This window comes from Equus quagga, chromosome 15 (genome assembly GCF_021613505.1).
Source record: "Equus quagga isolate Etosha38 chromosome 15, UCLA_HA_Equagga_1.0, whole genome shotgun sequence".
NCBI lineage: Eukaryota > Metazoa > Chordata > Mammalia > Perissodactyla > Equidae > Equus > Equus quagga.
The window spans coordinates 21,532,520-21,548,101 of NC_060281.1; the positions used below are offsets into that span (position 1 = coordinate 21,532,520).

General features: G+C 49.1%; 2 protein-coding genes across 7 annotated transcripts in view; both read right to left on the bottom strand.

Moving 5' to 3' along the window:
- The window catches only part of RSPH9 (radial spoke head component 9), a 15,161-nt gene extending 6,782 nt beyond the window's left edge, over positions 1 to 8,379 (bottom strand). For 2 of the 6 annotated variants that reach the window (XM_046640245.1, XM_046640244.1), the window contains exons 1-4: positions 7,713 to 8,379; positions 4,009 to 4,174; positions 1,332 to 1,461; positions 719 to 865 (exon numbers count right to left, since the gene is read on the bottom strand). In XM_046640245.1, coding sequence (XP_046496201.1) covers positions 719 to 865; positions 1,332 to 1,461; positions 4,009 to 4,174; positions 7,713 to 7,939 — 670 coding nt within the window. In that variant the 5' untranslated portion in view covers positions 7,940 to 8,379. The remainder of the gene's footprint in view (positions 1 to 718; positions 866 to 1,331; positions 1,462 to 4,008; positions 4,175 to 7,712) is intronic. The other 4 variants (XM_046640246.1, XM_046640247.1, XM_046640248.1 and 1 more) reach the window with 3 other exon arrangements.
- Positions 8,380 to 10,395: 2,016 nt separating this feature from the next.
- MAD2L1BP (MAD2L1 binding protein) lies at positions 10,396 to 14,300 on the bottom strand. Its single transcript, XM_046640320.1, has 3 exons — positions 14,194 to 14,300; positions 13,455 to 13,720; positions 10,396 to 11,975 (listed from the first exon to the last, which is right to left on the bottom strand). The coding sequence occupies exons 1-3, from the start codon at positions 14,237 to 14,239 to the stop codon at positions 11,463 to 11,465; spliced, it is 825 nt and encodes a 274-aa protein (XP_046496276.1). The 5' UTR covers positions 14,240 to 14,300; the 3' UTR covers positions 10,396 to 11,462.
- Positions 14,301 to 15,582: the final 1,282 nt, after the last annotated feature.

Below are 15,582 nucleotides of genomic sequence, written 5' to 3' on the forward strand. Positions count from 1 at the left end.
AGGGGAAGAAACAAAGGCCTTGAGTCAGGGCCTTGGGTCTGGCCCTCAATTTCCCAAAGCCTGGCACCTTCCTGGGGTACAGCAGCCAAGCAAGAGCCTCTTCCTAGGACAGGCTCTTCTCTATTGGCGAGGCTCAGGGGAAAGAAATGGGGTCTCTGTGACCCCACCACCAACTGCTGGTGTGTGCCTGGGCCAGGTGGGCCCTGAAGCACAGGAAAGCCTCTGAAGCTGTATGTTTGAAGATTAAAAAGTACCACACACATAGCAGGAAGCAAATGTGCAGAATTCATTTCCTTAGCAAGTCAGTCAGCACCCACTCACTGAGCACCAGCTATGTGCCAAGCACTGGATCTAACCCCAAAACTAACAGTTGAGATGTATGTACGGCTACTATCTTCAGGGGTGTTTTCAGAGATGTTTGGGGGAAGATTCCTAACCTGCCTCCATTCGTGATTGATATGAACATCAAAAGAGACACTGAGAGACTTCCTGTCTCTGGAAGCATATGGAAGACAATCCTTCCTTTAGTCTGCACACATTTACCAACTATGAGCTGAGCCCTATATGGGCCCTGGGAAGCCCCACCCTCAAGGACCTACAGTGAACCACCAATTCCTACCCCGGCCATTGCTTCCACTCTCAGAGAAGAACGGCAGGTGGCATGGCCCACTGCTCTGACCTGGGTGCAGATTCAATGTCCTCAAAGTAATAGGCTTACCTTTGGGGATGTCATGCTCCAAGGAATCCAAGAAGTCCAGGGAGGGGTCCAGGTCAGCCTTCTCAAGCAAGGTCTTGTTCTTCAGCTCAACAGGCTCCCTGAAGTGGAAGTAGGAACTGAGCTTCTTGGCTTGGGACAAAGACAGTCCTAAAAAGAGATGGCAGGTAGGAAGGGATGGTCAGCCCCAAACCCCATAGCCCCCTTTCTCTATGCATAGGGACCATATGGAGGGGCTTGCAAAGGACTCAGTCAACTACTGACAGAGAACTGAAGGGAGAAAAGGCAGTAGTGTTCCCTCAGCCCAAACTTGGCCCAGATCCTACAATGAGGAGAGACCAAAGAGGAGGAAGGTGGAAAAAGGCAAGGAACTCAGACCCATGCAAAGCCCTGGGACCCAGACAGCCAAATGCTCTCCCACCCTCAGGCAGAAAAGAGTCGGGGTCCATGCCAACCACCCATGCCAGGCCATTGGGCCATGCTCCCAAGTGATGTGGCCACACCTATTCCTTCTCTGAGGAAGTGGGCAGGTTTCCCTCAACTCTCAGACATGTGTCCAAACTATGTTTGGGAAGGGATGCCCTCCTGCCCTTGAGAGAGGCCCCAGAGAACTCACCTTCAAAGGTCCGATTGACATGGACGGGTCCAAAAGGAGTCTTAAAGAGGGCACCACGGGGAATGACAGACACAGCCTTGTCAATCTGGTCAATGATGGACACCAAGCGGGTCTCTTCCTTGATCTGGACCTGAGGAGACAGGAGATGCAAGACATCCTGCCAGGGTGCTGGTGCCCACTCACCCGTGGTCCAAGGGCCCTCTGCATAACCATCTGTTCTGGGTCACCACAGTGTAGATGCCAGGTCCATGGAAAATCACTGGCTAGGCAAGCCCTCACTTTCCCTCTTGTCAAGTTTTCTTTCTTTCTTTTTTAAATTGGTAACCCATACTGGTGGCACAATATTTAAAACTACAAAAAAACAGTCTCTGTCACCCCATCCCTGGTGCCCTAATTGCCCTCACTGAGGATAACCACTATTAATAGTTTCTTTTGTATCCTCCCAGGACAATACCATCCTGTCACCATATTTAAATGTTGCTTATTTTGCCTTTTTAAAATACAAAAGCAGTCCTGCTTACTGTAGAATATTTAGGTAATACAGAAATATTTTAAATATGCTTAAGAAAATGAGAACCACTCATAATCCCATCTCCTAAAGATAATCACTGATAACATATTAGTATACTTTCTTCTATTCTTTTTTCTATGTGTATATTTAAAGCAAAATTTTATATAGTTTCACATCCTGCTCTTTGACTTAATACTATTTCTCCTCATCACACCATATTATAACATCTTGATGCAGATGAAATTTGGTGACAATCAATATCAAGGGCAAACCTGAACTAAAGGACTTCAAAAAGCTGTTTGGGAAAAAGCATCACTTGACAGGGAAAACATGTCACCAGGAGTCCCTAGAGTCACTCGGCCACTGATTTCCCATGGGCAGCCCACCGGGATTGTTTACAAAGGAAGAGATGGAAACTATTACTTAATAAGCGCCCAGGCCAGGGTCCTTAATCTCATTTAATCTGCACAAGCCTGCAAAGTAAATATAATTATCCCAATTTTACAGAAAATAAAACTGAAGGCAAGTTAAGTTTGTCCAGTGTGGGGGGTGGGGGGTGCAGCCGAGGCATCGCAGGCCTAGACCCAGACTTTTGGCGTCACCCAGGCTCAGGAGCAGAGGCTGGGTTTTGAATTCCAGGTTTGTCTAGTTTCAAAACTTGGGCTCTTTACTTTTTGATCTAGCAATTCCATTTCTAGGAATTGATCCTTCAAATAGACTGCACGCATTGGAAATGATGTCTGTGCAAGGTCCTTCCTTGTGGCACTGCCTGTCAGAGCTAAAATGTGGAAACCTACATTTCCACGAATAAGACACTGGTTAAATTACGGTACATTCACACAATGGTAGAAAGAATGGGAGGCCCTTTAAGGTACTGAGAAAGAAAGACCTTCAAAATGTATTGTTAGGTGAAAAAAGCAAGGTGAAGACTATATGCACAACATGCTGCCATTTGTTTTGGGGTTTTTTAAGATAAAAAGAGGGGCCAGCTTGGTGGCATGGTGGTTAAGTTCATGTGCTCCTCTTTGGTGGCCCAGGGTTTGCAGGTTTGGATCCTGAATGTGGACCCCACACACTGCTCATCAAGCCATGCTGTGGCAGCATCTCACACACAAAATAGAGGAAGATTGGCAACAGATGTTATGTCAGGGACAGTCTTCCTCACACACACACAAAAAAAGTTTTAGGGTCTGGCCTGGTGGTGTAGTGGTTAAGTTTGTGAGCTCCACTTCAACTGCCCGGGGTTCACAGGTTCAGATCCCTGGCGAGGACCTAGCACTGCTAGTCAAGCCATGCTTGTGGCGGCATCCAACATAAAATAGAAGAAGACTGGCAAAAGATGTTAGCTCAGGGCCAATCTTCATCACAAAAAAAAAATAATAGAGACTACAGTCATGAGCTGCATAATGACGTTTCAGTCAGTGACAGACCGCGTATATGACAATGGTCTTATAAGATTAGTACTATTAGCTTAGGTGCATAGTAGGCTATACTATCTAGGTTTGTGTAAGTGCACTCTGTGACATTCGCACAATGATGACATTGTGTAATGACCCATTTTTCAAAACGTATTCCCATTGTTAACCGACTCATAACTGTATGTAGAGGTAAGACATTTGCTGAGGTTTGTATTCGCATCAAATGTCTCTGGAAGCAGAGCTTCTCACACCTGAATGTGTATTCCAGTCCCCTGGGAATGTGTTAAAATGCAGATGCTGATGTTGCCCAATTATTCTGCATTTCTAACTCCTAGGGCATCATGATGCTTCTGATCCAGATTGCACTTTGAGTAGCAAGATTTGGACACAACACACACTCAAAAAGGTTACATTAATGTCCCTCCGAAAGAGGAGCTGGGTGACAGGTGGACATGGATGGGAGGCAAACTTTACTATATTCCTTTTTGTACCTTTGACTTTCAAACCATGTATTATCTAGTAAGATAAAAATTGATACAAAAATATAAGCGCGTGTACACATTCGCTTACCCTAGAGCACAGCACAGACCCTTTCTTCCAGCCCCTGCCCCAGAGCCAGGCTCCGCCCACCCACTCTCCACCCTCTCACTCAGGACCTGTGTGTTATGTTTTGCTGCCAGAGTTTCTATTGGGCTGGGTTTGGCCCAGGCCCTCTTCTTTCAGCCCTCCTCCTCTCGTCTTCACTCACCACTACTTCTTCTTCAAAGACCTTCTCGCCGTCGTTCACCTTCTGCAGCTCAGTGTGTTCATACTCATGCGAGGGGTCCCCCGTGAAGCGGCCCTTCACCACGGATGTCTGCACCATCATCTCGTCTGTGGCAGGGGGCAGGAGGCTCCACTCCATGCAGTTCAGGCTGCCGACAACATCTGCATCACCCCAGATTCCAACTCCCCCTCTCCCTCAGGCTCCCGCCACTGCCCCTTCTCCAGAGGGGTGAGGCCCAAGAAAAGCTGTTGGGAGTCACACTTTTCCCCTTAGGACCCCGAAGTGCCTGTGGTGCACCCCACCCCCATATGTGATGCAAATGCAATTTTATTTTTTAAAAGGTCACAAAAGCTTCACATATGGGGGCCAGCCAGGTGGCTCAGCGGTTAAGTGCACACATTCTGCTTTGGCGGCCCGGAGTTCACCAGTTCAAATCCCGGGTGCGGACATGGCACCGCTTGGTAAGCCATGCTGTGGTAGGCGTCCCACATATAAAGCGGAGGAATATGGGCACGGATGTTAGCTCAGGGCCAGTCTTCCTCAGCAAAAAGAGGAGGATTGGCAGCAGATGTTAGCTCAGGGCTAATCTTCCTCAAAAAAAAAAAAAAAAAAAAAAACTTCACATATGCCGAAATTCCAAGAGCTTCTTCCTAGATTTCTAGACTGTGAGATTCCAGATGAGTTTCTGGAAGCTGAACTTTCCTTATTTGCAGGTGTCTCTGCTTTGGTGGGCCCCAGATTCGTGCTCCACCTGCCTACTGAGCCAGCAGCACAGCCATCTTCCCCCATTGCTCAGGAGAGCCCAGCCCAGGCTCAGGACCTCCCGTCCTCTGAGGTCTTCAGGAGCACTGGCCAGCCCAGTCCCTTCTTTCTCACTTCCCACCGGAGAGGACCTCTCACTCCTCTCTAATCCACTCAGGGCCTGTGTCCCCAGCCTGGTCTCTGCTCATCTTCCTGCCCTTTATTCTCCACTGGCTCCTTCTCAACATAAAAACTTCTCAGCTTTCTAAAACAACAGCCCTCAAATCCATGCTTCTCTAGAAAATGCCCTTTTCCTGTCCCTCCCTCCTCTTCCAGAACTCTGCGCAACAATTTCAGAACAATAATTTGCCCCGTGGGAGCCCTTCCTCCCCCTTGCTTTCACTCTTTGCCCACTGCACAGTGATTTCTGCACCCCCCCACCCCTAGAGACCGCTTAGGAGAAAGTGTGATCCGTGGGACCTAAAAGGCAACAAATGCATTTCCATTTCTATTTCCTCTCACATCTCCCTTCTCCCTCCTCCAGTGTCCTAAGTATTTCCAGGGATCTGTTCCCACCCGGCTTTTCTCTCTGCAGTCTCACCCACCTGACTCAGGTACTCACTCACAGCTACTGCCTAGTTGGTATCCAGAATCCAACCACCTCCACTGCTTCCCTCCTGGTCCGAGCTACCGTTTCCTCTTGCCTGGATATTGCAGTAGCCTCCTAACCAGTCTCCCCACCTCCATACCTGCTCCCCTTTCAGTCTAGTTCCCACCCAACTGTTAAAACCTAAGCCAGACCATGTCTCTGTGCAGAAACTTCCAGTGACTTCCCATTAAGCCAACTCTTCACAATGCTCCACAAAGCCCTGCATGATGGTCTTCAGTCCCTTACCTCTCTGACCTCATATCCGACAATGCTCCCCCTCACTCACTCCTCTCCAGCCACACTACCCTCTTTGGGGTTCCACAAACACCCTAAGCACATGTCTGCCTCAGGGCCTTTGCACTTGCCTGGAATCCTCTTCTCTCAGATAAACACAGAGCTCACTCTCTCAGTTGCCTCTGGTCTCCTCTCAATGGTTACTTTATCAGAGAGGCCATCCTTGACCACCAAATAGTGCCCCATCCTGTGTTCTCTCTCCCTCCTAGCACACCAGCTGACATGTAATATGTGTGTGTGTATTTATTGTCTGTTTCTCCTCCCCTTACACACATACTACAATGTAAGCTTCATGAAGACAAGGACTGTGTCTCATTTACCATTGAATTCCTGGTGCCTAGATCAATGCCTGGCACATAGTAGGTGCTGAAGAAATAAAAACTTATGGGGAAAAATGGAGTGCCAAATCTCTATCTTCAGTCCAAATGTTTCTTCTGGACTACTCAGCTGTACTTTAACATGCCTCCTTACCAACCCGCCCCTCAGGCACCTCACACCAAATTCCCTAGGTCTTCCCTGGCCCTGCTCCCCGAATCCTCTCACGGTGAGTGGCGTGAGCGCCTGCCCAGCTGCCTAAGCTGGGAGGAGGGGTCAACCTCGACCTCTTCTTCACCTTCTGCCCGCTCAGACAGTCACGAGTCCTTCCAGGTCTACCCGTTAGATCTTTCCAACCCATCCCCTCCCCTCCGTTCCCTCAGCTACCTCTTCCTTTCAGACCCCTTCATCTGGACACTGCAACAGACTCCTAAATGCTCGCCCACTGCCAGGCCATCTTACCCACTGAGATCTGAGCAGGCTCTTCTTGTTTAAAGCCCTCGATGGCTCCCCACAACCTATGGACAAAATTCAACCCCATCGGCCTCCATCCAGCTCTACATAACACCCTCGGCTGCCATTGTTATGTCTACCTACCTACTGTTCTCCCAAACACACCCAGCCCGCTCCAGCCAACAAGTGTGCAGAACTGTTCCCTCTAACTGGCATGCCTTTCCCCACACCTTTCTGGAGAACTCCTCCTCATCTTTCAGATCTCAACGAAGTTACTCCCTTAGTAACCTTATTTAATTCCTCTCTAGGAGAATGCCCTGCCTTGGTCCCCCTTAGTATACACCTCTGTTCTAGTTTTAACACATTTTTGCTGAAATTACTGGGTTACCCATCGGTCTCCCTCCCAAGATGTGAATACCTTGGAGACAGGGGTGATTCTTAGCCATCTTTGTAAGCAAAGTCTAGCACAGAATGTGTCCAACCAACATTGGATTGATGCATGGATAGATAAATGAAGTCTCCAACTCTGTGGTCTGAATGGATTGCTTTGTAAGGCACTGAGCTCCCCATCATCGCTGGAGGTGGTCAAAAAGAGGCAGGATGGTCCTGCGTGGTAGTGTCCAGGGAATTTTTCCCAGTTCTACATCCCTTCTCTCCCATTCCGTATTCCTTCACTACTTCCTAGAGCGCCTCCTGCCGTGAGCCAACAGCCAACAACAACTCCATTGACGATGCTTCTGGACCCACTTCCAAACAGCACCACACCACCCCCACCCCCGGGGCTTCTGACCCTCCTCCAGACTGAGCTCTTCGGAATGCCAGCCCTCGCACTGGCTGGCACCTGGCTTCTACTCCAGGTCGCCATTCTCCAGGAACTTTCACCTTTCTCCGCCTCTGTTCTTGGCGGCGCCTCTGTTATAAACCCACTGGCCTCTAAATTTCTCTTGCACTCCCCCCACCCCTTACCTAGAGCCCGTCCTCCCAGGGCCCCGCCCTCTTGGACATCGCCCACCACTTCCCCAGCGCCTCAGACTCTGCTCTGTGCTCAGGTCCCCTTTAATCCTCAACCGTCTCGTTCCGTCCCGGGCCCCGCCCCTCAGCCCTTCCCCATTCCCTCCTCCTCGGACCCAGTCCAGCCGCGTCCTCCACCGCGTAGGCCCCGCCCCTCCCGGCCCCTCTGGCCCTCCCTTCAGCATCCCGCGGCGGCCTCGGCCAACCCGGGCGCTGCCTCCACCTGTAGAGTGTCTTGCGCGGTGCGAGCTGGTCCTCACTCAGGCCCTGCGCGATGTAGTAATCGGCGACGAGGCCGAGGATGCGGCCCCAGAAGAGGACCCGATCGCAGCGGTAGTCGCGCTTAACCAGCATCAGGGAAGTGAGCAGTGAGGCCCGACGGTCCGGACTGAGGCCCTGCCCACTGCCGGACGCCAGCTCCAGCGACAGCAGGAGGCTCTCGGCGTCCATCGCCCCGGCGGCTCAGCTCGACGCCCGCCAGGTTGCTAGGAGAAGCCGTGTCCGTGGAGACCCGAAGCTCCGCCCTCCCGGCAGGCGGGCAGCAGGATTCCACCCGCCTGACGGCCTGCGGCCCAGCCCTCTCAGGGCCTCCGGCCGGCCCTTCTCCCTACCCTGCCCTTCGGAAAAGCCTGGGCGTACGTACACTAGTTCCCCTCTTCCTTTGCGGAGTTGGGAGCAGATTTGTTCAGTTGTCACAGCAACAGCCCGGTTTCCCTTAACCCTGGATTCCAACCCAGGCCAATTCCCAGGGTATAGTAGTCCTCCCTTATCTGTGGGGGACACGTTCCAAGACCCCCAGTGGATGCCTGAAACCCTGGACAGTAAGGAACCCTATACATATTACGATTTTTCATATACATACATACCTATCATAAAGTTTTATAAATTAGGCACAGTGAGATTAACAACTTAATAGAATTATAACAATATACTGTAATAAAAGTTATGTAAATATGCCATCTCTCTCAAAATATCTTATGGTACTGTACCCATCCTTATGATGATGTGAGATGATAAAATGCCTACATGATGAAACGAAGGGAGGAGAAAGAGGAGGGCATTGTGAAGTAGCGTTAGGCTACTACTGACCTAACGACAAATTCACCTGCTTTGCGGTTGACCGTTGGGGATAATTGAAACAGTGGAAAGCAAAACTGCGAATAAGGGGAAACTACTGTATTTTGCTCCTCCTGAGCCCTTCCACATAGTCGACATTTATTGAGTCCTCACTTTATATGCAGTGACACTAGCTGTATTATTTCACTCCAGTTGTGTCCCTTATTGGCCTCAGAATGATCTGTGAAGAAAAGAATTTGAGATCTTCTTGGCTCTAAAAGTCTAGCATTCTAAGACAATTCATTCCCCCCAAATCCAGGTCTTACAGAATGGGGTCCATGCATTCCATTCTCTTCAATCTTCACCAGATGTCCCTTCATTTACCCCTCCCATAGGACTATTCCACCTAAGCGGCAAGTGGAGACCTAGGCAGTGGGGCAAGGAATAGGGCCACACCTTGGGAAAGCAGGGTGCGAAGAGGGGTACAAAAAGGATGACATTTACAGACTACACTGTCCCATCAACCACCACCTACATTTCCCTACCTTGGGCCCCACAACCATTGCTTTTAGGCCCAAATGGTAGCAACAAATGAAAGCCCAGACCCCACTCCAGCTGGGGCACTTCACTGCCTGGGCTAGAGACCACTTCTTCACACCTACCTCTGGAGGCCCCAGCCAAGGCAAACTGATCAACAGCCGCCTCAGCAAGCTTGCTGTCAGGGAAGGAGATGGGAGTTATTGTTCATACTGTTAACTAACTGATCTTTTAATTTCTGGATTCCTTTGGTGAGGACTCATGAAATCACAATGACCTGGGGCCCAACGCTAACAGAGAACTAAATGTCCTAAATTACCAAGATAATTACCTTGCTTTGATTGTCTAGGCGTTGTTTACAAAGGCTTTTAAAATTAGTATTTGAGGGAGCCAACTTGGCTTAATATGTCTTCCAACTCAAACAATTTATAACTCTCTCGTTCCAATCAGACCTCTCAGCCTGTCCCTTCCCAAGTGGGAGATAGGGCCCTATTCCTCCTCTGTAAGGTAATATCAGACAGAAAAACAGCCGAAATTCTAGCTGACAGAATATTCTTTAAGTGGTCATGCACAGAAAAGAACCCAAACCTTATGTTTTCACTGATTCCATATTTACTCAGCACCTTTTAATGGCAGGTTCCATGTCAGGAACCATAACCTGAAGCCAGAGAGGGGGATCATGCAGCTGGTCCCATGCTGCCACCTTCGGCAGAGTTGCATTATTTCAGAGTAAAACCACACAGGGTGTACAGCATAGTGTGAAGCACTCAGCCTCAGGAGATGGGTTTGAATCCAGGTTTCACCACTCAGGCAAGCTATTCAGTCTCCCCAAGCCTCATCTACAAAGCAGGGACAATATGTACTTTGTAAGGTTGTTAGATTTGATAATGTAGTTAAAGTGCTTAAAACATAGTATAAAATATAAACTATTTTTTATGTTTTCTGAACAAAACACAAAACATATTCATTCCTTTTTTTTTGCTGAGGAAGATCTGCCCTGAGCTAACATCTGTTGCCAATCCTCCTCTTTCTGCTTGAGAAAGATTCGCCCTGAATCTTTCTAACATATGTGCCAATCTTCCTCTATTTAGTATGTGGGTTGCCACCACAGCATGGCTGCCGATGAGTGGTGTAGGTCCGTGTCCAGGAACCGAACCTGGGCTGCCAAAGTGGAGCATGCCAAACTTAACCAATAGGCCACAGGGCCAGCCCCCATTCCTTCTTCTTAAAACATAAAAAATAACAAATATTTATATTGTCCCCATTTATACGCATGCACACACATGACACACACATCTCCAACACCAGCAGGGTAAGGATTCTGTTTCAACTTGTTTCCAGAAATACGCAGGTGTTCTCAGGGACAAAACATCAATGCTTAGTGGTAAGGACAGCACCACACCGGAGAGGATAACAGCAAGGATCAGGATGGCCAAGTCAGAGGTGTAGCTGAGGAAGAACTGCCACAGGCAGGAGGGCAGGGTTTGCCTAATGACAATATTGCCAACAGCAACTGACAGCAGCCGCCAGATAACTGCAATAGACAGGCTGGGCAGAACTCCAGGAGGGACACTTGGCCTCAGGGAGCTGATCCCACAGGGCAGTCCTGGGGCTTTAGCCTACAATTCAATCAGTTTTCTCTTCTCAGCCCAGTCTCTCAGCCCCTTCCCCTGCGTGACCTCTGCTTTGGGCACATATACTTTAAGGGTCAGAAAACCCAGTTGTGGTGAGGAAAGAACGCTGGGCTAGGACTCAGCTGCTGAGGACTCTAGCCCCAACTCTGATATCAAACTATTATAGAACCTTGGCCAAGTCATTGAACCTCCCAGACTGGCCTGGGCTGATGAAGAGAAAGAACCACTAGTAAAAAAACCCTGCAAGTCTTGAAGCATAGAGGCCAAGGAGAAAGACAAAATACTCCAGCCTCAAGCCTGAAAAATCTCTGTAAGCCAAGAGTTTCAGGAAAATTTACTATGAATTCATTCATTTTATATTTAAGTTCATGAGTCACACTCACATTATCATGTCCCTGTTAAAAATTCTGAAAGGCCGCAGCAAAAAGCAGAAAGTGGCCACCTCCATAAGAGTGTCTGTCTGTGGGCCCAAGTTTGCTTTCCAACCCCAAACAGACACGCCTGACCCAGCACCCACCAGGAAAATCAACCTTTGATTCAGAGACGTTGTTCAATGATGATTATTACAGCCACAGCCATACCATCAACCCTCCAGGAAGTCCGAGGAGGGGAGGCGGGCAGCCAGAAGGATAGTACCTTCCTCTCACCTGGAAGCAACTCTAGCTCCAAGCAAGAGACAAGCGACTTGGTGCCACAGCAGAGAAGATAATTTAGCCATTGTGTTCATGATTAAGAAGCACCCCCATTCACTCGTGGAAGCCTTTAAGTGTCACTGGTGCCTGGAACCAAATGTAATCCTCCCAGGCCGTGGCTGGGATGGAGGCTCTGCCACAGGACAGGGTCACAGTCAGTTTGTGGCCCCGGCTGGGCACTCGGTAGTTGAGCTTGGGTCGAAACCAATCTTCTCCACAGTCGCGATGCCCCTGTGCCATGACGATGGTGCCCATGAGCGGAGGAACCTGCAGCTCACTGAAGGCATCAGCCATGAAAATAGCTCGGAAGAGACGACGCAAACAAGCTGCCGTGCTCAGGCTCTGGTCCATGCTGTTGGGGGCTAAGCGGGACAAGTCAAGCTCATAGAACTCCTTGGGACTTACAGCACTGCCGCCAAGGAGAATAAGCACCCGTGGTACTAGTGTCCGGGCAAAGAGACCCTCTAGGTGGCTGAGGACACTCTCCAGTTCTGCCAGGGCTTGTTGGCATTTCCTGCTGCACATGTCAGCAGTGGCTCGAGGTTTCTTCTTCACCACATCCTCTGCCTGTGAGGACAAAGAATAGTGAGAAAGAAGGACAAGGTAGGGAGAAGCTAATGCCCTCTGAAGAATGCTGTTGGGATGTAATAGACAAAGGAGAGAATTTCCATGGCTAAGACTTTCGGTTTTATCAGAGGGAAATATATCAAAAAGGAAAATATATTCTTTCTACTAAACCATAATTCTCCCATGCTTAGAACAGCAAACACAGTTTTCTGAAGCAGGAAGGCACCCAGCAATAAGCAACCAAAATAGTCAAAGAGACTTGGTGGCATGGCAGGTGGCAAAGTTTTGCTGTGTTGGGAGTGATAACAAGAATGACGATAATTTTGTCTAATAAAAGTGATTCTGGAGTTGGTCTTCCAGTTAAACATGGCAAATTGAATACATGTTTATTTGCGCTCCCATTTGAAATAGTACTAAATGAGAAGAAGGGAGGAAGGAATGGAGGAAGAAAGGAAGGGAGGAAGGGAGGGAGGAGAGAGAAGGAGAACTCCCAAGAACACAGAGAACCGGTGAATAGACAACAGTGGCCGAAGGCAACAACAAATTTTTGGAAGAGAGAAAGCCGACGAAAGAGTTCAAGAGAGCTGAATACCAAGTGCTGCAGAGGGGACTCCCACAAGAAGCAAACTGATTCACACTGAGAACTCCAGAGAGCCTCAAGAATTGGCAATTTAGACACAGAAGGCAAGAGTGAACAAAGGCGGACTGAGTGAAAACCTGTGTGAGAAGCTTCAGATCACCTGCCAAGTTCCTCCACCCAGAGAGAAGACTTTCCGATATTGATGTTTTGGAAGTCCCCCAAAGAGATTGCTAGATTCCCACCCACTATTCTTAGAGTAAAATCTATCAGCTCACAAGGCCCAGCTACACACACAGTTTTCCATGACTTATTCTTAAATATTCACCAGACACAAAATAAAAGCCTCTACCATTAAAGTCAGAGACCAAAACAAATGAACAGAAAAAGGAATCTGGAAGAAACTGAGACACTGCAAGGAACAGAAGAAAACCTCAAAAATAAAATAATTAACATCCTCAGGTAAGAGAAGTTCATACAGACATGAAACAACAGGATGCCATTAAAAAGGTACACGCAAAACTTAAGAACGAGCTCCTAAGACCGTGATTGCCAAAAAAAGAAAAAATTAATAGAAGCGTTAGAATACAAAGTCAAGGAAGTCCACCGGAAAGTAGGGCAGAAAAACAAAAAGATGAAAATTTGGAGAGAAAATACACTAAAATTAAAGGGTCAGTTCATGAAATCCAAATACAATACACAATAGGAGTTTCAGAAAAAAGAAGAGAAAACGCCAGGAGGGTCAGCTTATCAAAGCGCAGAGTGGGGAGAAGGTGACTGAAGCCATGGAGCTGAGTCACATTCCTACAGCTGCTTAGGCCGACAGGCCCTGAAGATTCCTTAGACCCCCATTTTACCTGCCTAACATGTAACAGCCACAAAGTCTCCCCACCTGTGCCTACCTGGGGAGAAGGTTTCCGGTAGAAATGCTTAAGCTGTTCATAGGGCAGAGGGAGCTGCTGCCGTTGGTACATGATATGCTTCAGAAGTTCACAAGTAAACCGACAGCAGCCTTCCTGGCTCACAGGCCCGGGAAACACCACTGGCACCGTGCAGTCTCTGGGGCAAAAGGGCTCCGAAGGGTTGGGAGGCTGTGGAGCAGAGGTGGTCTCAAGTAGTTCTATTTGAGGAGCGTGGGTTTCCTCCGACTTCTCATACCATTCCAAATCTAGCAGGTGCACAGAGGGACAAGAGAGAAAAATGAAAAACTTAAAGGCCAAAGTCGGTTTTCTCATTCCTTTGTGGCCATACCGGCCACCACTGCGGAGGAGACACTCCGACACAAGCACATTCCCTCCGCAAACTCCTGTGTGGGCGACAGTGGGGAGACTCGCGATCCCAGTCGCCTAAGGTGATCTAAGTGACCGCCGGATAAAAGGAGCGGGGTGAATTTCGGAGGCAGCGACTGGGGCTCCGCTCAGAAAGTGGAGGCCCTGATCCGGGGAAATGAGCTGAAAGACAATGTAGTCCAGCGGAGTCCAGAACGCCGCTGAGAGGAAGACAGAGTGGAACCAGAGCCGGGAGGGACGCCGGGAAACGGGGACAACGAAGACGGGCCAGAGAAAGGGCCAGGAGCTAATGACTAGAGGGTGCGGCAGCAGGGACGAAATAGGTCCCCGACCTCGGGACCCCAGGCCTTACCAGACACTGCGGCCGAGGACAGCACTTCCGGCTCCGGTGCCGCCATCACGACCTCCTCCCTCCTCTCAGTGCGGTTTGAATAGGCGCCCCGCAGGGTATCATGGGAAGCCCGCGCCTCCACTTCCGGCGTGGCAGGGCCGGAAGCGGGCGTGGCGCCGTCGCATTGGGGTGGAGGCTGGGCTGGGCTGGGATTAGAGCCGCGTGCTCTCTCTTTAACTCGCTGGCACGGAGATACCGAGCCCTTCCTCGACAGGGAACCCACGCGCTCTTGGCCACTGGGCACTGCCTTCCAGTGGACGCCTGCCCTCACGCATGCGTTCTCTCCTCCGTTCATTATTCACTGTGCACCTACTTCGTGCCAGGCCCTGTCCTAGGTGCTGGAGACTCGGCAGCAAACAAGCCGGAGGCAGGCGCTGTCCTCAACGGGTTCGCTGCCTATAGATACAACACAATGTGATGAATTCTACTGTGGGGTGTACACGGGCTGTGGACGCGAAGAACTAGGACGCCTAATCTAGATGGGATGGGAGTGAGGGGTGCTCCCAGAGGAAATGTGTCCAAGAAACTGTGACCTGTAGGATGAGTAAATGTAAAGAGGAAGGCCTAGTGGTCCTGGAGACCTCCAGAGACAAGAGCATCCTCTATTCAAGGAATGAAAAGAGTTCAGATTATAAAGAGTTAAGACTGTGTGCCATCCAAGTAATGCTGTGGTGGACAAACAGGAGCCACTTCATGGCAAGGCTTTATAAGTCATGTTAAAGAATTTGAACTTGATCCTGTAGGGGGGTGGGGAAGCTTTGAAAGCTTTAAGTAGGGGAGCGACCTGATTAAATTTACATTTTATAAATTTAATCTCTACACCTGCTGCAGTGTAGAGATTAGATTACGGGGAGGGTAAGAGAGGAGAGCAGTAACAGTGGTAGCTGCCTCCTCTCTTACCAGCTACCGCAATTACATAAGTGGATGGTGAAAGAGGCCTGAACTAGTGAGGAGGAGAGAACTGGGTGAACCCTAGAGATATTTAGGAGGTCCAATGGATTTGACTTGGTGGTTGATCCCAGGAAGAGGAGGAGAAACAGAGAGAGATTGCCAGGAAGACAAGCAGGTTTTTGACTTCAGCAACTCTATGGCCAGTGATGCCATTCAATGAAGGAAGGAACACTAGAGGTGGGCCAAGTTTATTGGTGTGTGGGTAAGGAGAAAAGATAAGTTCAGTTTTTGATAGGCTGAGTTTGTTATTCCATTGGACAGTGAAGATATGTTTAGGAACACCATTAGGAATAGAGACATGTATTTGAGAGTCATCAACATGGACGTGGATAAGATCACCCAGGGAGGGTGTGTAGAATGAGGATGAGCTGGGTTCCTGAAGACACTACTGTTTAGGGG